This window comes from Cardiocondyla obscurior, linkage group LG19 (assembly GCF_019399895.1).
Source record: "Cardiocondyla obscurior isolate alpha-2009 linkage group LG19, Cobs3.1, whole genome shotgun sequence".
NCBI classification, from domain to species: Eukaryota; Metazoa; Arthropoda; class Insecta; order Hymenoptera; family Formicidae; genus Cardiocondyla; species Cardiocondyla obscurior.
In genome coordinates, this window is record NC_091882.1 from 1274532 (window position 1) to 1302513 (window position 27982).

The 27982-nt window shown below is 40.7% G+C and overlaps 3 protein-coding genes and 1 long non-coding RNA gene across 4 annotated transcripts; 2 read left to right on the forward strand and 2 right to left on the reverse strand.

The window, feature by feature from the left end:
• The first annotated feature begins 462 nt into the window (after positions 1-462).
• On the forward strand, positions 463-10341 carry LOC139109964 (ATP-binding cassette sub-family C member 4). Its single transcript, XM_070669416.1, has 18 exons — positions 463-720; positions 1218-1537; positions 2103-2213; positions 2751-2916; positions 3260-3484; positions 4597-4728; positions 5034-5225; positions 5332-5640; positions 5726-6268; positions 6401-6706; positions 6861-7049; positions 7164-7653; positions 7728-7958; positions 8145-8384; positions 8554-8816; positions 8877-9316; positions 9463-9592; positions 9716-10341. Exons 2-18 carry the CDS (start codon positions 1464-1466, stop codon positions 9926-9928), a joined length of 4254 nt encoding a protein of 1417 aa, XP_070525517.1. The 5' UTR covers positions 463-720; positions 1218-1463; the 3' UTR covers positions 9929-10341.
• On the reverse strand, positions 2795-4939 carry LOC139110005 (uncharacterized). The gene is made up of 3 exons (XR_011546930.1): positions 4699-4939; positions 3254-3528; positions 2795-2932 (listed from the first exon to the last, which is right to left on the reverse strand). It is a non-coding gene; the product is annotated as an uncharacterized lncRNA (long non-coding RNA).
• A 337-nt stretch (positions 10342-10678) lies between the features above and the next one.
• On the forward strand, positions 10679-12011 carry Mrpl18 (mitochondrial ribosomal protein L18). The gene is made up of 3 exons (XM_070669493.1): positions 10679-11136; positions 11310-11423; positions 11521-12011. Exons 1-3 carry the CDS (start codon positions 10943-10945, stop codon positions 11750-11752), a joined length of 540 nt encoding a protein of 179 aa, XP_070525594.1. The 5' UTR covers positions 10679-10942; the 3' UTR covers positions 11753-12011.
• Positions 11466-27715, reverse strand: LOC139109992 (protein Wnt-5b). Its single transcript, XM_070669477.1, has 9 exons — positions 26714-27715; positions 24246-26485; positions 18455-18568; positions 15253-15518; positions 14966-15146; positions 14190-14301; positions 13920-14022; positions 13460-13627; positions 11466-13331 (listed from the first exon to the last, which is right to left on the reverse strand). Exons 3-9 carry the CDS (start codon positions 18547-18549, stop codon positions 13144-13146), a joined length of 1113 nt encoding a protein of 370 aa, XP_070525578.1. The 5' UTR covers positions 18550-18568; positions 24246-26485; positions 26714-27715; the 3' UTR covers positions 11466-13143.
• Positions 27716-27982: the final 267 nt, after the last annotated feature.

The following is a 27982-nucleotide window of genomic DNA, read 5'->3' on the forward strand; positions in this document are numbered from 1 at the left end:
AAAATATATACTGACATGCGACAAGTCGTTTGATTAAACTTAAATAATAATGTACTACTATATAATAAAATGATTTGACGTTGATTAACTTCTATCATTACCTGGATAGAGTTATTTGTCGGTAATAGTCGACTTTTATTAATATCTCTCGAGTTTTATTTTTATTTTTATTATTTTTATTACAGTAAATTGTAGAAGAGGCTACAAACTAAATCTATTTACTTATCCTGCCCTTGGAATCAGTACCTCGAATTTCAGTCAGCGACACTACCGTCGTTGACTGAAATTTGAGATAGTGATGGAAGTTTGGCCTTGTGAAACTCTCTCCGAGCTCGGAAACCAACAAACTAACGAAAAAGAAAAAGTGATAAAGTCAACCAACGTTAAATTAGATATTTTATTATACTCAGTGACTTTACCTATCAGATAAACATATATTTATCTTAATATTTCTTTATTAATAAATATTTATACATAATACATTATCTGTTAGGTATAGTTATCAAGAAATCAAAACAGTTGGTTATAAATCACAATTGCGAGTAACAGAATGTTATTTTGCAGATAAGAAACAGTCTTTGTAAGAAAGATTTATGTCCGAAGTTTATGAAAAACGGAAAAAATGTATTCTATCACTTCTATAATTTAGAAATAAATTACAAAATAATTGCGATAATGTTATAACAATGAAAACAAATGTTTAAGCTTTTGTAACTACAGGTAATTAAATGTTTTTTTTTACTCAATTATAAATAGAAATAGAATTTTGTCTCTTAAACAATTTTTTTGTGCTAAACTTTAACTAGAAGATAAGTTGCTCGTAAAAGATAGTTTATTTCTTTGTATACTGCCAAGTTAAAATTTTTAAAGATCGTTTAAAGTAATAAATTATAAGGTATTGTTAAAATAATTACTTGTCAAATTGTGAACTTATCATTATTTAATTTTTAAAAGACAAAATATGTTTTTAAAATTCTACATTTTTTATATTAAAATTTATTTATAACTCATTTCTTACTTTATAAATATGACATTGGCATAACGTCATTATTATTGCTTTTCGTTCACGATAATGTAGATATTTAATTAAATATCTGTAAAAAACGATTAAATTTAATAACGACGAATAAAAGCTTATAAGAATCAAATTAAATGAAAAAAAAACACTGCGTTTTAGAAAAAAATCACATATAAAAAACAAGAAATTGATTTCGTAGCTGCACTTACACAACATACTAAACAGCTGTCGTTAATGGTTCTTCTACATACATTATCAGTAATGTCTAAAACCGATATGAAAAGCAACTACATAATTACTGATGTCTCCAGTAAAGTGTCGACTATTGAAGAGCGTACCTCGAAAAGGCAGAGAAGAGAACCTACTAAAGAAAGATAAGAATGATTAATTTCGTGTGTTTGTTGTTAATTTAAAGTGTTACTAAATTTTGAATTAGTGTGATAACATGAATAAGAACACAAACGACATGAAGCCAAATCCCAAGGAAAATGCGAACGTCATTAGCATTCTATTCTTTTGGTTTGTTAAACTTTTTAATATTTGAGGAAAAAAAAACCATATTTTTGCTTCTTAAAATACAATAAAAAAAAAAAAAAATTACTTTAAAAAAAAAAGAAAGATTTTACATAGATACAAATTGTTCTTTTTCAAGCAAATTTTGAAGCAAAATTTTAATGTTTTAAGAAAGAAAAATCTTTATATTTTGAAGATAGATATTCTTTTTATTTAAAATTATAATTACATGATTTTGGTTGTAAGTACCATCTTAACTATTTTTTAGAAATTCCAGAAATTTTATCTCACAACTTTGAAAATAGTAATGTATAATTACGCGTCTAATTATACCTTGTTTTGTACGTATCGGTGATCTGTTTCTGTAATGAACGTAATTCTTTTAATTATTAATATTTAATGATTTTGTATTAAACTACTACACATTATTAATTTATTTATATACATACATATGTATTATATGCGTATGTTGCGTACATCATATTACATTGTATCGTTACCGCGTGAGAGAAGTTAATTCCATTTTTAAATTATTATAATAAAATATATTAATTGTTTGCGATGTAACTAGGTGGATGCGAGAATTATTTATAAAGGGTGCCAAGCGTGATTTGGAAGAATCGGATATCTATCGGCCTTTAAAAACAGACGAGTCAGAAAAATTGACGGATCATCTTGAGAAGTGAGTACTGCTTTTGTGTTGAAGACAAATATATGTCTATATAATTCTATAATATAATAATAACAGTTATATCGTTTATTTTCACTGTACGGAGAAATGAAACAAATCTTAATAATTATTTTAAAAGTACAAATGTAATTTTATGTTGTACAGTACTTTATCACAGTATTCATTAATCGTTAAAAAAAAATTAAAAAAAAAAATTTAAGATTAATAAAAATAATAAATTAACTGATATGTACAGTCGAGATATAGCCTATATAAATGACTTAATGATGTGTAAAAATGTCTAATAAAAATTTATTGATTTATAATGACTGTAGCAATGAGATGACTCGCGCTATCAGTGATAAAGTTGATTTTAACATCTGTTATAACAGTATAGATCACAGATAAATAACGAAAGGTTGTATCTATATAATAAAAACGATCTGCGCGGGTCGAGACTTGTATTCACTACGTGCAGTCATTCTAAACGACAATGTTATCGAAAAAATATATCATTTTAATAAATTTTTTTTTTTTTTTGTTATCTAGATGCTGGAATCACGAGCTGGTCAAATTGAAGAATCTGGAATATACCGTGGGTAAAGACGGGCAAAAGGTGCCGCTCAAAAAGGTCGCTCGTCCAAAATTATACAAAGCGATCTTCAAAGCTTTTTGGTTGCCATATTTCATAATCGGAGTTTACACAATGATTCAAGTATATACATTGATGCCTTTAAGAAGAGTTACATTTTAATATTAATTATATCTATTTTATTAAATTAATTAAGTAAATTTAAATTATACTACATATATATTATATAATAATTAATATCACTAATACAAAAATTTGTTTGTGACAAAAAGAAATATTAGAAAAATATTTTGACTAATAAAAAACCGGCAAAAAACCTGTTATATTAGATGTTTTTGTTAAATTTAGTTAACATTAAAGAAGAAAATAATTTTAAATCTCTTTTTGCTCTTAGATCATATTAGATTAGATTAGATTTATTATTCTATTAAATTTGTTAAATTTTAGTATAAATTTTTACTTTTAGTGCAGCGTAGTACGAGTTGCGGTACCGATCTTTCAAAGCTGGATTATCAATTACTTCTCCAGAGATCCTGCCATGAAGATAGAACTCAACAAGGTGCTGATTTACATCAGCTCCCTGATTCTTTGCACAGTTATATCCGTTTTGATAATGCATCATACGGCAGTCCAATCAATGCAGATAGGCATGAGGGTACGCGTTGCTTGCAGCTCTCTTCTCTACCGAAAGGTAAAATTGTGGATTGCGAATTCACGTTCACTTAAAACTTCCATCTAAGAGGAAAAAAAAAAAAAAAACTTTATTTTAATTGACAGAAATATATTATTATATTTGATTTTACTATTTGTTAACTGAATTTAATTAAAGCACATAATTTAATCTTTAATAGTTCAAATCTGAGTTATAAGAGAAACAAATTTAAACAATTTTTTTCCTTCAAGGCTCAAAGAAATAGTTATATTAAATTCGTTATCTTGAACAGTAGGTGTTTTCATTTACATATCCTCGTTACTATTCTTGGGAACCTTGCAGAAAATTGTAGAATCGAATATATTCGAAATGTAAAACAGGTTCATTAATGAGTGCCAAGTCATTACGTTGATCGGTTTTTATTTCTATAACGCCGAGTCCGAGAATTTAGAACACAATTTTATATATTTATATGAATGTACAATTAGCTTTTACACTTTATTATTATTATTAATGACTAAATTAATATAATTTTTATTTTATTATTTATATATTTTATTTATTAATTTTTATTTATTATTCTTTATTATTCTATTAATAACCCTACTTTAATGTAGTTGTAAAACTTTCCAAATTTTAATTCTCGCAACAATTTCGAGACATCTTTGTAATATACAAATGCAAAGGAATTAAGGTCACTAAAAAAATAATCGTAAATATTATATTTATAACTGTAAAGTAGTAATATATTAATATAACGACTTGTCGACCGATATCTTCTTCATTAGGCATGTCCTTCGACTTTAACTGATAGCATTTTCACCCGTACTTTGCGAATATGCATCGCCAAATGACACATGTGTAGTTATCTTACAGCAAACTACGTAAATGGAGAAAAAAAAAAAAAAAAAAAAAAAAACTTGCAAAATGGAAAATAGTTGTTTTTATTTCTTGCAATAACAAGTAAAAAACAATTTTACTTTGTTGTTTTAAGTTTTAAAGGTTTTACAATTTTTGTAATAACTAAAATTTAAATTAAAACAACAACTTTTTAATGCCAGCTAATGCCAGGTTTTTAAACTTGTACTTAACAAGTTCTTTTCTTTAATTATGCAGAAATAAACTCTATGTTTCTTCTAAACTTGTTGCAGATATTTCGGTTAAATAGAGCATCTATGAATCAAACTGGTACTGGACAGGTTATGAATCTTCTTAGCAATGACGTTACTCGCTTCGATCAATTAACCACATACCTGAATTTTATATGGATTATGCCTGTTCAGGTAATTCTTCTTCCGATGGAAAATATTTCTATTTATTTTGGGAATCTTCTTAGATAGTCAAGAATGTCTCTCTCTCTCTTTCTTCTATCTTAAATTAATTATTATTATTTTGGAATGCTGTCAAAACACATTTAATAATTATATTCTAATTCGTAACAAATTAATATACTCATCTATTTATGTCCAGTTTTATAGTTTTACTAATTATTAACTATAAAGACATGGCTTTTTTTTTTCTAACCTTATTTTATTTTCTAAAAGTATCTCTCTTGAGATTAATTAAACTTTTTTTTTTTTTTTTGCAGCTCGTCGTAATAGGATCTATAATGTGGCAAAGGGTCGGTATTTCCGTCTTTGTTGGCATTGGATCGCTGTTGGTTATTACTTTATTAGTGCAAGGAACCTTCAGCATATTAAGCCGCAAGATCAGAGCCATGATCGCGCCATTGACTGACCGAAGAGTGCAGCTAATGAGTGAACTTGTTGCCGGGATACAGGTAGGTATTTTCGTGACACATTTTACTCGTCAATGCCAGATTCAATTGTCACTTGATAAGAAAAGAATTTAGAGTCAAACTTATCAAGGTATAAATTTCTTTTTAGGTGGTGAAAATGTACGCGTGGGAGAAACCGTTTAGCAAGATCGTGTCAATGACCAGAGAGTTAGAGATAGAAAAAATTAAGTTCTCATCGTATGTACGCGCCGCATATTTGGCCATCATCGTTTTCACTGAGCGACTGATTCTCTTCTTCACTCTGATCATGTTCGTCCTTACTGGCAATGACCTAACTGCCGACATCACTTACGAAATGTCAACGTACTTTAACATGCTTCAGCTTACCGCCGCGTTATACTTTCCGCAAGCGCTCATACAGCTGGGCGAGTCGATGGTGTCTATGAATCGATTAGAGGTTAATGTCGTCAAATTATTTCATAAAAGTTAGAAATTAGTCTTTCTTTCAATTTTGTTGTTTAAATTCTTCTAATTAACCATAGGACTTTCTGCTGATGGAAGAGATAAACATGGAATGCTCAACGAAGATGTTGCAGTCACGGCATAATAACTTGCAGAAACAAAATAAGATGCAAGAGGCCGCTAAGATGGATAACCATTCGGATAAGTACTCAAAGAATGGCAGTATTTCACTTTCAGAGCTTCCTGTGTTACCTGATCTTCCGATATGTGTGAAACTTGAACGAGTTTCCGCAAACTGGGTCAACGGTCAGTTGCCGCCGACTTTGTGTAATATCAACTTGACTATCAAGCCGGGCGAATTGTGCGCTGTGGTTGGCACCGTGGGCTCCGGTAAATCGTCTATGTTGCAAGTGCTGCTGAAAGAATTGAATCCCGGCGCAGGTTCCGTGATTCTCACTCAAGATTCAAAGAATAGCTTTCCGAGCAATATATCTAATGGTTACTTGACGAGTCATCCAAATCTGCGTATTTCCTATGCCAGCCAGGAACCTTGGCTCTTCTGTGGCACTGTCAGAGAAAATATACTGTTTGGCCAATCTTACGACAAGGCTAGATATGCTCAGGTACTTGTCACAATTCAAGAAAATTGTTGCAAATTATGTATTATACAGACAAAACGATGTAACGATATTTTATTTAATATTTCTCGATTCATAATTTCAATTCTTTCGTTCGATTCTCGATGCACCTTTTAGGTAACGAGCGTATGCGCTTTGACGAAGGATTTCCGACAGTTTCCACAGGGAGACTTGACGATAGTTGGCGATAGAGGGGTATCTCTATCCGGAGGCCAAAGGGCGCGAATCAATCTGGCGAGGGCAGTTTACAGGCAGGCAGATCTTTATCTCCTCGACGATCCTTTGAGCGCGGTGGACTCTCGCGTCGCTAAACACCTCTACTGGAAGTGTATCTCCGAGTATCTTAAGAATAAAACAAGAATACTCGTAACTCATCAGTTGCAATTTCTAAAACGCGCCGATCACGTCGTCGTACTAGATCGAGTGAGTGTTGCGTAGAATTTGCAATTTGATATTTCGATGTTTCTTTCATTGTTACATATTACAATTTGAAATTTTAATTAAAAATTTATATACAAATTACATTTAATTAAAAGATGATTTTTAAGGATTAAATTTCTCGATTTATCTTTTTAAGGGTTTTATGAAGATGCAAGGAAGTTACAACGAATTAGTTGAGTCGAATAAGGATTTTATGCAGATGTTGGACATTTTGAATAACGAAGCACAGAAGAAAGAAGATGACGCGAAAAGAATCTCGGAAATGTCTAAAAGAACTTCATTGATAAGACGCGTCTCGGGATTATCGACTGCAAGTTCCATCGTTGTAAGATAATTATTACTCGTCATTTATATTGATAATCAAAAAATATAAAAACTATTGACATTTTTTATATTTTATCTTAATTATTAAAAAGATTTTTTGTTCGTCTATGTGCAGTCGGACTTGGATGATTCCGATTTTACAGAAAATAGTCCGGAAGCTGAAATGATAGCACGCGGTCGAATATCTGGCAAGGTGTACGATAAATATCTACACCACGGCGGTAATTATTTCATTTTGGTCACATTGCTGCTGCTCTTCATCGTTAGTCAGGTCGCTACTACTGGAAACGATTATTGGCTCTCATACTGGACCAACTTAGAAAATGTTAGGCGCATTGAAAACACTAGTGAAGCTCAACGATTTGCATATATGTTCAACGACAGTTTCCTTGGATCGATCTTCACGCTAAATCCGGACGGTCTGCTCAGCACTGTGGACGCCATATACATATATACATTTTGCATTATTGCCTGCACCATTACCACGCTTATACGAAGCTTCCTATTTATGCAAATCTGCATGAACTCGAGCTACAACCTCCACAACACCATGTTCTCTAATCTGTTAAGAGCACGCATGTCCTTCTTTCATACCAATCCTTCCGGTGAGTAACGCGACAAAAGCAACTTTAAAACTTCTCTCGGATCTTGTTCGAATTTATTGATTTTCTTATCCCAGGGAGAATCTTAAACAGATTTTCAAAGGACATGGGCACAATGGATGAATTACTACCTAAATCAATGTTAGAAGCGCTTCAAGTGTGTTTCGTGGTTTGTGGCATAATGACCATGGAAGCGATAATTAATCCATGGATGTTGATAGCAATATGTTTACTAGCCATTTTATTTTTTTTCATGACAAAATTATATCTGAAAACTGCTCAGAATGTCAAACGTCTCGAAGGCGTAAGTAAGTATTGAAACGAGAAATTCTTTTTTTTTTATCAGAAAAAAGGAAACAAAAAAACAGACGTGAAGCATCTTATATTCTTTAGTTCTAGATTCGACTTTTGTCATTAAACTTGGAACTTTAACTTCTTCAGGATTTAGAGTCTGTAATTTTCAAGAGTTTTAAAAATTGCGTTTGCATTTTCAGCGAAGAGTCCATTATTTTCGCATGTGAACGCAACGCTAAACGGTTTGCCAACGATCAGAAGCAGTGGCGTTGGAATTGAAAAAATGATGCAAAAACAGTTCGACATGTTGCAAGACTGTCACAGTGGCACATGGTATCTCTTTATAACGTGCGCATCAGCCTTCGGGGTTGTTTGCGATTTAATTATGAGTCTGTTTGTCGCTTTGCTTTGTTTCTCCTTAGTTTGGATGAATGAAAACGGTAAATTATAATAAATTGAAAGATCTTTTAAAAAATACAGAACATTATAAATTAAAATAATAATAGTATCTCGGTATTTAAGCTTGAATATAATTAGTTGTTATTTTTGTGAGTGATTAGTATTAAAAAAAAAAAAATTATATTTCTTTCATTGATCTTTATACTACAGATAGTTTGGATGACAGTAAAGCAGGCCTGGCGATATCGCAATCGTTGATTTTAATCGGTTGCCTGCAATATGGTATAAAACAGTCTACCGAAACGATGTCGTTGATGATCTCTGTTGAAAGAGTTCTCCAGTATACAAATATCCCTCAGGAGAGTCAAATTACCTCGGATGATCCACCACCGCCTACGTGGCCGTCTCAAGGACGACTGATCTTGAAGGACGTTAGCATGAAATATCATAAAGACGATTCCCCAGTTTTAAAAGTAAGTAAGCTCTGTCGTTTATTTTTGCGGGCATTTTTTAAGTCGTTGTTCACTTTGCAGAATTTAAATGTATCTATCGAACCCGGGTGGAAAGTTGGGGTGGTGGGACGAACTGGCGCCGGCAAGTCCTCTTTAATCTCAGCGCTCTTCCGCCTGTTCAACGAGGGTCTGGAAGGTGAGATTAAGATCGACGGCCGGGACACCAGCACAGTGAGCTTGAGCGAGCTGCGCAACAAGATCTCCATCATACCGCAAGAACCGGTGCTCTTCTCTGAAACTCTTCGGTACAATTTGGACCCGTTCAATCAGTACGATGACATGAAGTTGTGGGAGGTGTTAAGGCAAGTTGAACTGAACGATGTCACGCTGGATCACGATATCTTTTACGGAGGCCACAACTTTAGTGTTGGCCAGAGGCAACTTATATGTCTGGCCAGGGCCATTCTAAGGAACAATCGCTTGCTCGTTCTCGATGAGGCGACGGCCAATATTGATTCGCAGTGAGTCTCGATATTTTAGTAGTAAAATTATGCTTAAATACTTTCCGATGAAAATATCTGACAACGACAAAGATCTATAAAAATGCTCGTAAATAATTCCTAAATATTATATTTGTAAAATTATAAAAAAAAATTTTTATTTTTAGCACTGACGCCTTAATTCAGAACACAATAAGGAGTACTTTTAAAGAATGCACTGTTATTACGATAGCACATCGGTTGAATACTATTATAGACAGTGATCGAATCATCGTAATGGAGAACGGTTCCATCATGGTAAATCTCTTGCTTTCATAAAGTATATATTTCATTTTTTGTTTTTAGAATAATTAAGTTTTACAAGTTTTCCTCAATTTCCGTTTTGTATTTCATAATCAAAGTCAATTGTCATTTTAACAGGAATTTGGTTGCCCATATGAGTTGCTGCACGACAAACCAAATAGCTATTTCTCACAAATGGTAGAGAAAACAGGCACTCAAATGGCATACAGTCTTTTGCAACAAGCGAAAAGGGCTTGCCAGAAGAATAACGATAATTATGAATCAAATTTGTCGGCGCAAAATACTGAAAGTGAAAGTGACGCCACGATTACGGAACAATCCACTCTGTAGATTCTTGTAAAAAAAAAAAAAAATATTATATATATAATTAATATATATGTATATACATATTGTATTGTATATATGTATATATAAACGTGCTCCTTTATGTTAATTAATACGATCACAATTTATAACGACATAAGCCGAGCATGAAACGTGTATATATGTATAGTGTTACATGCAAGCTCTTTACAGTTTTTTTATTTATTGTTCTAATAATCACGTAAACGTGTCGCTTATATTGCAATGACGAAACGGGACTAAATGCCATTTTTTTTTTTTTTCCATCAAGGTGTGTCGAAACAAAATATGAAATGTCTCGGACAAGCTCAATTAATTTCTTCATAATTTTATATTGAGAACACTATGAGAAAAATTAATGTAAGCATGAAGAAATACTTGAATAAATGCATTGCATTGTTGTATTTGTATGAATAATATATTTGGTGAATATTAACAATTACGCCCCCGTGGAGGCGTAATGAATAATTTTTTACATTTTCGAAAAGAAGTATGAATTAAAGGAATTTTGTAATTTGGAACTTCGTCTCGAGCTGCTCTCGATTCAATTAGTTTAATTTAGTTCATTTAAATTAGCCATTTAACAAAGCTCCCGAAATATCGCCGTGTTCCGAAACTCACCGGATATTCGTCTGTGTATTTTACAGCGTTTGATAGACGGTGGAAACGGAGAGCCCAACTCGGAATCGCGACTTCCACGCCTACAGATACAGAGGGCCTCTGTATTTGTGGCTTCACACGGACGAGTCTCTGTATCTCTACTCGTGGAAGCCGCGATTCCGAGTTGGGCTCTCTGGATGGAAAAGAAAATCTAACCTCAAAAAAAAAACAAAGATTATAAAACTTACCGAGGGACACAAATATAAAAGTGTCAAATAACTTTTTTATTAGCACATTAAATAGAAAAGAAAAAAAAACAAAACAAAAAAAGGTAAACTTTTTGACAATAATAATTGCACAAGTTAAGACTTTAAGTGACAAAACGAAACAACATTCGGAATCATGTATTCAGTGAACATCCGCACCGGTATTGCTCGCGCGTTTCTCGCGTATCGAAAAGTGCACAGTAACGCGGAAATTGTCGAAACGTGTACCGAAATCGTGAACCGAAATCCGCGAAACTTAGAGCGGCTGAGAATAGCGAGGAAACCGGTCGGTTATCATCTCAACAAGCCCGGGCATACGTACTGGCACAAGTAAGTCAACTTCTTTTTTTTCGTGTTTCATCGATCTCGAATTGAAATCCTTGTTTATTATTTATTTTATTTATAAAAAAATAAATCAATCCTATTTTATATACAAAATATAAATTATATTTCTATTGGAATCTTTTTAATCACCCTGTGATCATAACTGTGTTGATTTATAGATTGTTTGTTGTCAAAAAACCACGCTATATTATAGCAGAAGTTCGTCATTTTGAGAATGGACCAGTTGTTACAGTTTCCAGTGCCGAGTGGGCATTGAAGAGACAGTTGTATCGGTACAAAACATCAGTCAGATTAATATATTGTTAATCCCGTCGTTTACTTTTTTTTTTTTTTTCACTTTGTTAATGTAATGTAATGTAAATGTTTCAGTGGGGTTGATAGCTCAGCTTATATTAATGTGGGACGAGTATTGGCTCAGCGTTGCCTAGAAGCTGGGATCTGTGAAATGGAAGTGGATGCCGAGTTGTCTGGAAACAAAAGTGAATTGTTAGTTAAAGAACTTGAGAAAAGTAATATTATTCTAAATGAACTATCAGTGTATAAAAATCCAAATCCTTGGGATAAAGATCGACCGGAAAAGCCATGGGAAATTCATGAATAGTTTACTTAAATTTTTATATGTAGCAATGTGTAAATAAAATTATTAAGTATAAAAAGCAAAATACAATAAATGTACGAGCAGGATGTGCTGCTTAGTTTTTTTCGAAATTGAATAAGGTAAAGTTGATCGGATTGATACAAGATATTTTATTATCTTAACATCTATTCACTGTGAAATGCCGAATTTTGTACATTACAACGTCTAAGAGTAAAAATAAATAATTGTACCACTATTAAATAAACATCTAGTCTATTAGAGATGTCACTAAAAAACTACATTTTTACCTAAGGCAAGTACATTCCGTTAGACATGATCTGCTGAGCAAATGGAATGTTATGCAATTCTTATTGTAATGACTAATAGAAAATTTTAATTAGATATATACGTACATGTACAAATTAATACGGAAAAATTCTGAAAATTGATGAATTTAAAAAAAATTTAATATCGTATATAAATATTAATAAAATTATAGACGTACAAAGTCAGGTTGTACAATTAGCAGAAATATTACCGTGTTATTCCGTACATGTAAATAAAAAAAATAATTTCGTATTTTTTTTTTTAGCTTTCTGAAACCACTTTGTTTCTCTCGCATACAATGTATTCCCATATTCGATCAGTTGATACTTTTATTCACAATATGCTTAAGTATTTCCTTAAATTTTTCAGTATTCTTAAAAAGACCGCGTACTATCTTACGGCGTGCTAAATTAAATTGCTTGGACTGAGCAAATAAATAAAAATACAATAAACACTTTAAATAATTTCCATTACAACTATTTTTTATATATTAAGTAACTGCTGTAATTATATAAGAAGCATAATTATGAATTCAAAACAATTTATTTGTGTACGTATTACGCAGAATAAGTAGATGATTGCTAAATCTTTTTAAAAATGTAGATTAAGATAATAAAAAATATTTCGATTTTAGATTAAGGCATTTTCACATTATAATTAAAAAACTTGATGTATTTGATTATCATAAATTGTTTGCGAAGTACTTAGTTCCTATGAACACACATTTAAAAGTTTTCCGTTTTACACAAGTTTTTATTTTCTGTAGGCCACAAATAATTGCGACAAGACGAACTTTCTCTGATAAAATATAAATTACTCAATATTCTGATAAAATTGATCTTTTAGCAGATTATTTATCGCAGGACAATAATATTGCATAAAAACACATGTATCACACATACACTCGCAAAAAGAGAAGCCTTTAATGACATGATTTTAACAAATAAATTGAAGAAAAAATTCATTTAAATATCATCGATCGTAAAAGAAGAATACCGCTGCCTCCAGAAGACGTGTCAGCTGTATATAGAGTTTCAACGATGAAGAACTAGTCCGGAAAGAGATTGTGAAAAAAGAAATAGCGCGCTCTATTTGCAAGTGTGTATATCGATATTCTTCACGCAGGTTTTACACTCGACGAAACAACACCAATGAAACTTGCATTCGCATCTCTCCTTGATGGTTGATTTTTGCGTATTGTATCCTCTGCCGCAGCAAAGGAGATTGCAGCCATCCATGCCGGACGAAGTTCGATTGCATATTCTGCCCTGTGTACCTGTTAAAAATCAATTTTTCATAAAGCATTCAAATTAAAACAAAAATTAAATTAATCTCCCCATTTTTTTCTTTAAATAAAATGACTCGATAAAGAAAATTGCAACGTCCTCGACGATTGTGAATTACCTAGTGATCCCAAAGTGTCATTTGGAAGGCAGTAGTTTGGTGAATCATCTAGATAAACCAGATCGTTCGCAGTTGGTACGGAAAATCTGGGGTCGCGCATCGACAAACGACCGCGACGATTGACTTTGACCTCGGTTGCCCCGTCGTACTTGTCCAACAGGAAATCGCCTGAAAATAAAGATGCAAAAGTTACGCTGCCATTTGCATAGCACGTTCATAGAAAAACGACGCAAGTCTCCATGGTACAAAGACAACCAAATATAGCTCAAACAATTTTAGAGACAAACGGCTAATGCTGACTAAAATAGCCTTTTAAATTATTTTTTATCTTTCCAAACAATATCATATTGAAATAATTCTTTCATGCTTGCTAAACTTTTTTTTTTTTTTTTTTTTTTTTTCTTTTTATTTTTTGCGTCGTTTAAGAATGCGGGAGAATTTTATTAATCATCGAACCTACCGATCTCGCGAAACGACGCGAGCTGTTGCCAGCAAGTGATCAGGCTGCAGCTTCCGGAAACACCGTGACATTTGCACGTCACCTTGGACCTTTTGATGACGGCCTGCGGGGATGTAGGGTCGGCGCATTAGTTTCGTTTGCCGCCCTTTGGTTCAGCGAATTCGCATTAAATCGCGGAAAAATCGATACGCGCGTATAATACATTTAACGCGTACGCGACATTTAAAGAGACATTTCTCGTACGTGAGCTAAGAAAAGAAGGAACTTTACCCTGCGACCGGCCTCGTTATTGTGTAGATTCATCAGACTTCTACCCTGCTCCCGGCTGCCTCTCTTGAAGCTGCGCTCTCGTTCTCGCACATCAACGAACGCTTGGGTGAATCTGAATGGGAACATTCATTCATTCATTCGTATTAGCTTCGATAATTAAACACCTTATTATGATCTCCGAGCATTAAGTGTCTTATCGGATTAAACTAAAAACTAAAATCGTATCTATGTTAATTTTATTACATATGATTTTATCGGATTGTTTTATAAATAATTACAAGTTTCTTCTTTTTTTTTCTTAATATTTTTAAAACAACATTAAGCAATTGACATTACATCTGCCTTGCGAAAAATCCCGTGATAATGTATTCCCGATCTGATCGTTATTATTATTATTGAAATATATGACGACGTCGGTCGTTATCTAGGTATACCCGTGACTCTTGCGGGCTTTTACGATCCGTCGATGGACCATCATTAATCAAATACCGAAGACCGGTTACCCTGTGTTAATCAGATACAGAGAGTTAGGAAAAATGATTCGCGCGCAGAAACATCGTCGCGCGTATCTTTTCGCGCTGGCGCAACGTCTTATTACCGACGAAAACACGCCTCAAACCAGTTTCCCCCGGCTTCTCCGTGACGTAAGGAGAACGAAGAAAGATGAAAAGAAAAAAGGGGGAAAAGGCAAGAGAGATTGGTCCGTTCCTTCGAATCTTGACCCGTTATCAGCTTTCGCGGGGCCGGGATTTACGTGACGTACGCGACGTACTTACTTGTACCCGTACTCGAGATTATCCCCGCATCCGCCCCAGATCCAATCGCGCTTCAGGTCCTTGGGTCTGCTGCTCCTGGAACATCCGCACGACGACAATTGACCGTCCCGGCAGGAACGGCTGATGGAGTAAACCACTCCGGCGGCGGTAATCGCGTGAACAAACGCGGTTTCCCTGCTCGCTGCAACAGACGACAGGTTTCGATTAAAAAAGAAAAATAATTAATAAATAAATAAAGATTCGCGAGCCTACGCACGAGACGGATTTCAGGATTAATGACGATATACCTATTCTGAGTATCGGCCCGAACACGGTCTCGTCGTGGACAGTGGAGCAGTTCCACCTTCTGTCTTTGAACTGATGCTGGCATTCCATGACGCCGTATTTCGCGCCCTTGGCCACGCTGAACATGTGGTCCACGGACAGCTGACAGAGCTTCCCCTGGCCCTGGGACAGGCCCTTCAGGCCGACGCAAACCGTGGATGCACTCGTGTCATACGGCTCCATCGTCTGCGCCGGTTCCAACTGCGACAAGTGCCGCAGGCCCAGGTTTCTACAAGAGTGTAAAACCGCACGCACGTTTAAAAACATTTGCGATATCGCGTTTCAAAAATATATATCTAAACGTTTCCTTATTTTTTTAAAGGCCATCAGAGTTGAATAAAAGTTCGGAATTTTACAAGGTCCCGTTAGGAAAAACTTTTGCCGCGCCGCGCCGCCGACGTAAGTTCGATGACCGTTTGGAGAACGTCGACGAGGCGTCTGCCGCAGCCCCTCTTACGACTCCTAGAGATTTGTCACGCCGATTATATAAATTCGGTGCGGGGTAGCGAGAGAGTTCGTGGGCGCGGGGCAGTCCTCGGATCTCCTCCTTAATGGCACATTTGTGAGTCAACCGTGCGAGATGATGGAACGGCACCGTCAAAGACAGAAGCCGGGGGCCGAGGCAAGGGTCCCGCCAATCTGAAATTCGAAATGGACGGCCGTCGTCGTCACGAACGAAGATCTCAACCGTGCCGAGCTCGAATCATTTTCCCCGTCCATCTCCGTCGGGAGATCATCCGAGGAAAGTCTCCCCTGGAAAAATGGTCAGCGAGCCCGGTCGCCCAATCTCGGGGATTTCAACGCCCGCAATTTCTACACCGGGGACTCCGACAAACTGCCTTCACTCTAACTGAATGGCGTTTATTCGTAAAGCGGTTATTTATATTTTTTATTGCGATAAGACTGGAAGAAATTTTATATTCCGACGCATTTTTAATTGAATACTTGAACGTGAGATATTTTTTTTTTTTTTAATCCGCTATGCAATTTAAAAGGAGGAGTAAACTTTTTGATTATATAAATATAATGTTATATCTCGGCTTCGTCTAACGAATCGCGACAACCTGCACGGCAACTGCGGTGCAACCTGAACGATCTGCGCGAGCGTGACTCAGGTGGAATACTCGTCGAGATGATCGACGACGTGTCGCGGCCGCTTAGAGGTGATATTAACAGCTGGGTTCTGAGAATGTCCACGGTGCAATTATTAGAAAGACTGTCGTAATTCTGTCGAGCTAATTCCACGTTAAAGATTCAGGGACTCTTGCCTGAGGCGTCGTACGACGGAACAAGTGGAGTTTGCCAGCAGAAGCGAACGGTGACTAGAAGAAGAAACTCACTCGTCCCTGAAATTCTCTCTTGTCCGGCATCGGAAAACAGAATCTCCCTTCGTGGTCGCGGTCCCATCCAGAGCGCGTCGCCGCGTTCGCGATCGGGAAGAGAGAGAGAGAGAGAGAGCGGGAGTCGTAAAAGTCCGCGCGAGCGTCTAGGGAGTGTAATAGACGGCATTAATATTCTGGAACACGCTCCGGCGTCGATATATCATCGGCTTTACACTCCCCTAAAACAATGGCGCGAACAAAACCGCCGCGTCCCGGGGAAGGGGCGCAGGAGGCCCGCGCGGCAGAAAGAGCGATAATATTTCGACGGGGCACGGCCCACGCAAGGCTCGCGCGCGCAAGGTACCGTCGTCGTCGTCGTCGTCGTCGCGACGTGGGCCGCGAGGCCCGCAAAATAATGTCCCGTGTCTCCTAAGAGATTGCGGCTACATCCGCAGCAACGCATACATTCGCATATACAGGGTGTCCCGAGGCGACGGTCCCGCGAGACGGAGCGACACCCTGGCCGCGCCGCGGGGTAATCGTGCCGAGTAATTAAGCGATAGACATATGATTAATCGGATAACACAGGTAATTAATTACACGTGGAGATACGACGTAAAAACGTTCGGCTAGCGCGTCGGCAATGACGCGACTGCTGATTTCTTGACTTTTGCTCTTTCTTTACGGGTGCCGCGCGAGATGCGTATTCGAGAGTCAAAGATGCTGCCACAGGGGCAGTTTATAAGCTTATTTAAAAGAAGAAAAAGAAAAAGATAAAAGCGAGCAGCCGAGCTCGAGCTCGAGCTCGAGCTCGAGCTCGAAAATTTTCTCGCGAGAGATACGGGGTGCGAGAGGTAAATTCGGGGCGAAGGAGATCTCTGGGGTCGATCCAAGCGGCGCACAAAGGCGCGCGGGCGTCCGGGACCATTCGGTGATTGGTCATGCTCCCGCGGGGTAGAACACAGGGGCCGGAATGGCAATTCAGAGATTAGACACACTCCCGGGGAGAGCAGGGCTCGATTCAAGCAGGCCGAAACGAGCGACACGGGGAACGAGTTCTTTCTCTCTCGTTCGCGACGAAAGAGAAAGGTTTTTCGGGGGCACGAAAGATACCTCGCTCGAATTCCCACGATGCTCGTGGGCACAAAGGCCCATAAATCCGGAATCGGCGTAAAGAACGGTGTCGTTGCGTCTCCTTGCGCCGGGCGAAATCGCCGCCGTCGCGTAATCAACGTTTACGTTGACCAGGAGATCGCAATTATATTTCGATCCAAGTATAAACTTAAAGATCGGCGACGATAATGTAACGAACGCGAATAAAAAAGCGCTCACGATTCATTTATGATTCTCAATGGGAATTCGATCGACCACATCGCGATTCCGTCTCTAATGAGAAATGTAAAAAGGTGGAGATTACTCCAGATAAACCGCTCGTTTAGCAACTCGGGGAATTAATTTGCTTGGAAATTTATTTATTCGCTTCGTCTCTCGTGCGGCAGTTTCATTCAATTAGCCGAGCCGATGTCGACGATTACGGTAACCGGATCGTCAAAAAATTCAATGAAACACGTTCGGAACCTCCGCGGAAGAACGGCACCCCCCTCAGTAGCCAGGCACATCCTTCGATCAGCGATATGTAGGGCACCCCTTGTCCTTCGGCGCCGGCCTATTTTAAGAGTCGCGCGAGACTAATGAAAAAAAAAAAAAAAAAAAAAAAAAAGTAATCACGGCCCGTCTAATTATAAATAACCGCTCGACACCTTCGATCGCTCTCGACGGGGACAGAAAGAAAGAGGAGAAATAATCGTGTCACGCGCGAAAGACCCCCGAAAGGTATACTCACATCCAAGTGCCCGGGACCGTCGTGACGGCGGCAGCGGCGGCGATCATCAGCGACCGCAGGATCAGGAGCGATGGACCGTTGCCGAGCATTGTCATCTTTCCGCCTCCCTCTTCCCTGCAAGCACATTAGAGGAAATCGGTAATTTCGTATTACGATTATTCTCGAAGCGAACGGAAGCCGTTATTAATCACTTCATTAGAAAGATCGCTGGGGCGGTCGGTCATAAATCGTATGCCTAGCCGAACGATGAAAGGAACGGTGAAATCAAGGTCGCGAATCACCCAACGAAACCTGACACACCTTATAGACACTTATAGAAACGGGACGTCGGACGTAATTTTTTAAATATTGTCGCTAGGAGATTCAAAACGTTGTATAAGATAAAAAAAAAAAAATTATAATTAGGATAGTCAAAGTGTAATAAAAGATAATTACAATTAATTATCTAAATGTTTATGCTATAATAGTAAGCATCACGTATCAGCTGCGGAAGACTTGAAAGGCGCTCAGATCATTAAGTTTACATTTTGCGACCGGTTCAGACACGATTGATCTATTAACGATACATTTGATTATTTAATCGCAAATGAGAGTAATTTCCATTTGATCTAAGACTCAATTGCGAAGATATCGGGAACAGAGCGCGCTTTTGCTTTCTCGAACAGAATTAAGCCTTTCTTAGCGTCTTAAGCGGAACGCGGACGATCGACCGATAGTCTCTCTGCGAATTGTAACTCAATTGCCGGCGGGATCAACAATTTGTGCAACGTGAGACCGATGCTGGGCGCAAGGTGCAATGCCGGAGCGGCACCATAATCGTCTCGAGGACTCGGTTGTCCCTTCGGGTCGAGGTCATCCCGTGGCGAGGCTCCCCACGGTGAACGGTGACGTAGCCGAAACGCGCGCGAGTCCGCGAAGACGCGTACGGTTCCGCGTCTCCGCTTTTCATTAACGTCAAGTACCATCTTACGACCGCGTTGTGCAAACAACGTTCGAGAGTAAACCCTTTAGAGATAACGGCGCAACGCGCGAGACAGCTGGACGGCGCGATGGTCCCATCAATTCGTTCTAATTATCATTCCCAACGCGCGTTCTAAACGTTCGGAGATTCCCGCATTCCGGAGGATACCTTTCGCGCGCGCGCGCGTCCGATTCTACGATCGTTTCTGCGCTAAACTCTCTCGAGACCGAGGGATAGAGGTGAGACGGTAGCTCCCTGCACTTTCGCGGACCGCTAGCTCTCCCCGGTGGCTGTATTATATATCCCTGCCGCGGAACTGGTATACACACGCATGCAAGCGCACGCAGGTGTACGCGGGTCCGCGGACGCTCGCCACGGCACATCGCCGGGGTCTATCTAGCCCACGCGATCGCCCCGGCGATATTAGCCGGCGCATAAAACGCATTTGCGATCACGGCGGGAATGTAAACGGCGTGCACTTTGGCGTGCGCGCGTCCCCGCCGCGGATTATCAGCGGTAAAGTATCTCGCGCCGGAGCCGCGCTCTCGCGAGGTTCAACGAGACATGACCGGGGCGATATAGATGCAATAAGGGCCCGTCGCGTCGGCCACGGAACGAGCCAATTGCCGATTCCGCACAGCCGCGGCCGTCCCACGCGGCTAGTTATAATGAGCGGCGGACGGTAGAGAAGCAGAAGGGAATCTCAAATCTAATATTAGGTGCACGTGCATAACGACGCACTTTGCTTGGCTACTCGAGTAGTCCCGCGCTTGCATAATCCCCGTGACGGAGACCGGCAACGCGCGCTCGCTCCCGAATCGTAAAGCGCGATCGTAACGCGAGAAGTTGATTAAAACGTTTGGATCCGCAGCCGGCGATTCGCCTAATGTCGTTAGAGGCAACGTCGCGGCAAATGCTTGGTGAAAATCTGATAAAGAGAAGCAATTTAAAAAAATATAACGCCAACTTGAGTCGAGTTGGATATCTCGACAGTCCAGGAATCTTGATACCGAAGAAAAAGTTGTTAACGGTCCGTCGAATAATTTAGCATTATTCCTATTTTTTTTTCTTTTTTTTTTTTAACGGCGAGTTTATCTAACGAGGTTAATAATAAGGGATAAAATGTCGATTTGCGTTCCTGGTTGTGAAGCGCATCGGCCGGAAAAACTGTTGATGGAAAAAGGAGAGAGTAAAATCCGCGTCGTCGCGTTTAAGGATCTCGGAAACGTGGAGGCGGATCAAGAGTTGTCGATACAGGTAGGCCGTTAATTGTATTCAATAGATAAGATGCAACGAGAGAGAGCGTGCGAGGGTCCAAGTTGCGTCAAATGGTCCCCCGAGGGAAGAGAAGGGGCAATAGGCTCTAGATTTTCACGCAACGCGCCAAGAAGACGACGACGACGACGACGACGACTCGAGTCCTCTTAACGAAGCTGGAAGCTAAGGACGGAGTGTACATACCCTTGAGGTGCGTCCACGGAGGAAAACGAGAGAGAGAGAGCGGCGAGAGGAACACGGAACACAGAGGGGCGAAGGGGGGAGGGAGGAGGCAGAAGGGGCCCGAGAAGGAAAAAGAGGAGGAAGCGAGATATGAGGAGTCCTCAGACGCGGAGGGAGACGAGAGGGAGGGTACAGGGAGACCGGTCGACGATTGTCAATACAAGGCCCCGCACGAAGATACGACTTGCTAGAACAATTCAGATAGGAGAAAAACCAGTCGACTGCGGAAACACAAACCCCGGACGATGGAAAAGATCGTTCGGTCTAGTACAAGTGGGACGGTGCTTCGCATAATCGAAGAGCCCGGCGAAACAACGTACACGTGGGAAACGCACGTTGTTTTGTGTGAAAACCAATCGTCAGATTGATGACGAAAGCACAGGGTTTTAAAATAGAGAAAGGCTCTCTCGATCATATGATATATGTCGTCGGTTTCTTTCAAGAGAGCGATAGCGAAACGGAAGAAATGACAAGAAGGACCATTTAGGAAAACCGATCGAACGAGCGAAAGCGACCGCGACCGCGGCCGCGACCGCGGCGAGAGTACTCGGAAAGATTGCAACGACGCCGAAGAGTAATTACGTACATCAAGAGGGAGACAGACCCTTTTTACAGACACGCGAAAGGAACACAAAAGGCCCTCGTCGGACATTGTAATCGTTGATTATGCTCCCTGTACGTGCGTAGGTATCCGGCACTCCATCCAATCGTAACTCATAACTTTTACGACGCTTTCGTGAAGGTACCTTATTAACATTCAGCCGTACTAATTTATCCTCGAGAGAACTGACTTTTAATTGGGAGGTATCGAAGGTAAAGTCGCCCGTACCTTCTCGTTTTAAATCGTAACGCACATAACTATAAATAACGCCGGAGGAACGGAACCCACGGATTTTCGGGCGAATCAGGTTTACGCGTACCTGCCGCGGGCACGATATAATATTAATACGATAATAATAAACCTACAATATATAAAATCCGTCGAGCGATCGCGAGAGATTTCCGCTTTCGAAAGCGGCGCGAGAAGGGTCGGAAATTGTCTCCGCGAGGGACCCTCCTCCTCCTCCGCGCGATTAAGGGTCCCGAATAATCGCGATCCGATCTCATTTAAGGTAATCAAGTCCCCGCCCGCGTTGTTGATGATTGCCATCGTCATGCCGTCGTGTTATTAAGTCCGGATCCGCGAACTGTCGCCTCGCGTCTCTAAACGCTCCGCGAAATGATCCCCCCGATGATTACACCTCCGGAGCCAGTTGAATGCCAGGTTCGTCGTACGGCACCGACGGGCTGGGCTCCCACACGCGCGAGAGCGCATAATCATCACGATGATGCGTCGCACGGAAATATCCTTGCCCGGTAAATATATTTCGCACGGCGCGGACGCGGATCGTAAAACGCGACAGTTTTAAAACGCGCTTTTCACCTCGTTTAAGAGGCGTCGTCGTTCCGCGAACGCAAAGCGATGGCGATATTACTCTCTCGATAACGACCGCCGTCATTAAACGCAACAATCTCGGGACCCCGACGAGAGATTAAGTTCCGACGCTCCCCGCTCCGTGCTATTTTTCGTCCTATTTTTCCGATTATTCAAAGATACAGAACATTTTTACGACGACACGTTACAGCTGGGATTGAAGAGCGAAAAGTCAACTTTGAAGTAGGTTCCCAAGAACGTAGAACGAAAATCAGATCCAGATTTTCGTCTGAAACAAATCGGGGAAGAGGAGAAGAGAGAAAAGAAAAAAAAATAAGTGAAATTCATTACCGAATTCGGAAGGAAGAACGTGGATCGAGAAAATGAATCTTTGGGAGCGGTCGTTAATAAACGCGGACAAAGGAAATATTATGGATATAACTTTAACACGTTAGATTCTCTTTACAGATTCTTCGACCCTTATCGATCATCATCCCTTAAAAATGACGTCCCGCAAGAAACGGTCTACGGAAAACGAGATCGATGACGCTTGTCGGAGAGTGCCTATTGTTCGCGACGGTCGCAAAGTGGAGCAAAGTCGAGGCATAACGGAATAGTCATTTGCAAGATCAACTCTGGACGAGCCGTTAAAAAGAAGGAAGGGGAGCTCGACTATTAATCCACCGAGACATCGGTAAATCATTGCCGGTCCAGCGGCTATCAGGCGGAAATTCTCGCGGCTTTACTCGATACGTATCTCAAGTCGATTCCACGGTCGTTTACGATATCTTTCTCTCCGCGGCGCGGCGATATCTCTCTGGCGATCTAGCTAATTTTTCTCTGCGAGGAGTAGAATTTTTTATACATCCGATTACGTTCCGGATGGAAATGAAATGAAATGAAGGGGCCCTGGGATATACTATACCTACTATATATCTCGGACGGGTAATTCGATTTTGAACGAGAAAGTTATCCCCACGAACGCACGTTTGGAAATGTTTCTTAGCAAGTTATTATTTATATGCATCGCGTTAGCACGAATATTACGAGAATATAAAAATATGTATTGTTCCTTTGGAGCTCGTGCATGGAAAAGAACTCTGGCCAATTTCGAGGCGGGCGACGCATCTGCGGATTGTTTTATTTAAAATCTAGAATCACGCCCCGCGAGAACAATGGTTGGAAAGTGAAAGGGTTGAGCGTTCATAAAGCTGCGACCCTCTTGCAACGCGGGCGAGCAATCGTGCTGATGAAAGCTTATCTCGACGGTCGCTTTTGTTGAGTATCCGATCGCCAACGTACCCCGTCATCGCGTATACTATAACGATCGTCCGCTAATGAGATCCTGTTACAACAGTTGACAGTTGTCTAAACGCGTGTTTTGCTCCACGGTGCTGCATCGTTTGCACGTTACGCATGTTTTTCTTTTCCGAATCTCGTCGTTGCTTCTACCGCGAAAATACCAAATTAATAAACATTGCGATAAGACCCGAGCCCTTTACAAACTAAAGTAATTAATTGTTTTTTTTTTTTTTTTTTTTTTTTTTTTTTTTCTTACTTTAGTGTCCAAATCTTGACCGATGCTTCAACGTTAGCGTCTCTATTTTTTTTTTCGTGACTAATTGGAGGTATTCAATTTGACTAATAAACGACTCGTCCGTGAACGTGCTTCCGGACCAATGTAATAGTATCGTAATAATATTAAAAATTTTGAAAAATTAACTATTAACTTTTATATTTTACAATCACATTTAATAATTAAATTTTAATCTCATTACACATTTTTACGTTCTGACTCTGCAATAATCATTGTATTAAGAATAACGATCGTGCAGCGTTCACGACGAATTGTCCATTATATTAAACTTGCCGGGCTGACCCACGGCGAGTTGCCGTTTAATTGAATAATTACTCACCGGAACGGAGCGAGCCGCAGTCGTTAAGTATCAGAGATAATTGCGCCCCGGCACGACTCGCTTGAGATAATCCTGCTGTATCGTCCTTCCGCGATAACGCCGATCACGATTGCGAATCAATCTCGCCTTATCGGAAACCACCGCGACGGGACCTCGTCCTTTGAATTCCGAAGGGTCTTCCAAACGGCAGGGTTCCACTTCTTCTTCGCACGACACGACTCCGCGCCGTTTCACGTCTCATTTTGCGGCTCATAACACCTCCCAGCTCGCATAATTGGTTCGCCAAGTCTCTCGGGTCGCAGGAGTAGCAGATCGTGCCCGAGGATCGAGTACTACTTGGCGATCTTTCTTCGTCTTCGTCTTCGTCTTCGTCTTCGTCTTCGACGCCGCCGGAGAACACGCTGGAAGAGCGAGATTTCTTCTCGGAGCGAAACCTGATCGCCTGAGCGAGCTACTCGCGCGATCGCGCCAGCGCGCGAGATTGCGATCTTGACGGAATAATTTCCGCCAAACTCTTTCGCCGCCGCGAGCCCGACGTAAGTAAATGTAAAACGAGGCGCGCAACCGGCTGCGAGATCCTCGCTCCAGACGGATACGCCTCGAATCGTCCCCGATCCTTAATGCGTGGCGTTAATTGCCGCTCCAACGAATCTCGGCGAACTTATATCTCAACTATGTTCTGCTCGAATAAGCCTGCAGACGGTCCCACCGGAGAGAACCTGTCATCCGATCGAACGTCCAAGATAAAAGCAAGATACCGCGGTGCATTATTCGTGGATCCCTCGAGCGCTTGTTTTTCTACGTCGTATAAAGGTTCTTCAGCATTCGAACGGTCGGTTCACCGTATGATCCGATTTTCTCTTAAATCTTTTCCAACGAGCGGCGAGATCGATGCCGTCGACGATGATCCCGGCATGGGAAAGGGATTCTATTGAAGCTCAACTTATAAATCGGCCGGATCCCCTATCCGTTGCGACTCCAAAGAGACCCTTATCTCCTTTTCTGGACGATCATCGGGGAACCAACGGCGCTCTTTAATCAAAGAACAGGCGGCACTTGGTCCGGATGAAAAAGCCTGGTCCCGGCGGAATCGAGCTCCCGGAAGATAAGAAAAAAGAAGAAATGGATTCTTGCGGCACCTTTCACCGGTGGGGGACACACTTTTCGAGTCTCGTCCTGCGGGGCGTCCTCGTATTTCGCGGCAAGAAGAACGTTGGAAAGAGAAGACGGCGCTCAGGGCGTGAACCCCGACGACTACTTCCGCGGTTGGATCTTTCTCCCTCGACCGAAGGACGCGGAAGTGACCTCGTTGGAGAACGGCTGCTCCTCCTCGTGGAATTATCGGAGGGTCCTGAGAACGCTGCGAAACTGACCAGCGCGACGTGTTGGGACGGAATGATCGCGGTAGGGTCCACGAGCCTATGGTCCCTCTCTTTTCGCTCTCCCTCCCGCACCTTCCCCTCGTGCCGTCCATCTTTGTTTCTCCGCTGCACTCCGTGGTGTTGCGTACCCCTTCCTTCTTCACCTAGAGCTTCTTTCTTTCTCTCTTGCTATGCCTCCGCTCTCAATCTCGCTCCCTTACTCCCTCGCTGCATCTCTCTCTCTCTCTCTCTCTCTTCTCCCGTAGGCCCGCGGCTCTTTCTCTCAGAGAGGGAACCCCTCGATGGTCGCACGAAACCCGCCGGCTGCTTCTCTCCCCTGCTGCTTTTCTGCCTTTCCGTTCGTCTCTCTTCCGTTGCCTCGGTCGCCATATATTCTCACTTTCTCTTTCTCCTTTTGCCTTTCTCGTTTCTTCCCTCTCCCTTTCCCGCGCGGTGGCTGGTTCATTGGTTTCATCGGTGCACCGGCCCGGGCTCTCCGTATTCTTTTCTCTAATTATACCGTTACGTGCAATCGCCCGTGTCAATTAGCAGCTCCTTTCTTTCGTTCCTCCTTTGCGCACTTCTTTTTTCCTTTTTTTCTTTTTTCTCTCGCCACTCTGGCTGGAGATCCGACGTGGCGTGCAACCCCTTCGCTCGTAGGGATCGCCGCTCTGTGCCGCTCTGCGAGGAAAGGGAGAGGAGGCCGAAGAAGCAGGGCAAAGGGGTAGCGGCAATCGCGCGCGATCGGACCCGCCAATTAATCCTCCAGCCGCTCGAGTAACAAAACCGCCACTCGATAGGGATATTCGAAAATCCTGCGAATGTCTTTCGAGATCCGACTGGGATGTTACTATGTCGCACGAGTATATTACGTGACACCTAAAATATTGGACAAAACTTTCTATAAATTTTTAAGTAAATAAAACATGAAAAATAAAAGCTTTTCAATTAAGAAAGGCACTTATCAACGATACATTTAGTACCGAGATATAAATTCGTTTCCCGACTTAATTAATTTTCCAAATAGGTTAAGTCGGAAATAGGTTAAGTGCCGAGAAACTAATAATTCTATTCATATTATTATTATTATTATTATAGAACAGGTACCATTTGCGAAGAGTTGATTAGAGATTAAGTTAAAATCAGAGATGAAGTCACCCTTTTTTCTTTTTCTTCTCTAAAGGGTCAGTTTAACGTTGAGGCGCAGCTGCGGTCGTTCCGTCGCGATGATCGCGTTCGATATCGTATACGCGCGACTGAGACCGACAGATGGCGAGGCGAGAGGGAGGGAAGCGTTTAGCGCTAAATGCGCGGCGTGATTGCGGGCCATAATCGGCGCTTTACCGCGCGCGACGATGTAAACAGCCTCCATTTATAAGAGAGAAACAAAAATCGGCCGCTCGTTAGAGCCCCCGGCCGCGCGATCAGGAGATACGGTTTATTCGTCGGCGGCTTTCTTTCCCGATCGCCTCTCTCCCCTTTAATTATACCGTTACGCGCGATCGCCTCTTTTTCCTCCCCCCTTTCCCTCTTTAATTGGCTTCTTCCATTCCGGAAAGGCAATGCCGATCGGCGCTCCTTCCTGCAGGCCGATTTCACCGCGGGCTCCGCTATCCGCCGGCGAATCTCATCCGTCGATCGCGTCACGTTCCCGATCAACGTGCGCTCGCACACGTGTCGCAAACGTAATCGATAATTGGTTACATCATCGTACGACGCGTCGCTTCGACGGTGTCGACCGATGCAGCCGCCTCTCTCTCTCTCTCTCTTCCGCCGCGTTATCTCCGTAAACATGAGAAAAATGTTCCGCTATCGCGACGTCGAGTATCTTCGTGCGAGCCAATATGATAATCGCTATCGATTAATCTGTACCCTCTCTTCGGCCTTTCCCTGCCCTCTAATCGAAGCGACACGCGCGATCGATCACCTTAATTGCGGTGGATTCTGTTCCCTTTTCTCGACCACCGCTCAACGGGGTAACATTAATTGAAGGCCTTTACGCCACGAAACGTTGCCACCGAGAAAAATGTTAGACTCGATCTCCGATCGTTATCGCGTCCCCCACGCATTTTTCTTGCCGCAAGAAACCGTCCGGTTGATTGTTCCCCTTCCCCCATTATCGAATCAGACAAATTTTTTCGACCAAATGTCACCAATTAAACACACGTGACAGGAAGGACGATTGACACGGAACACTCGTTCTGAGTAAAGATAACTGTTAGCCGAGTCGTTAATTTGAACGTATTTAATAACCAAACGTTAAAATAGAATCATGAACGCGCGTGTCACTTAGCCGAACACAATCGACAATTACATAAAGATAAATCTGTATTTTTTTTTTTTCCCCATTATTACAGATATATAGTTTGACTTTTT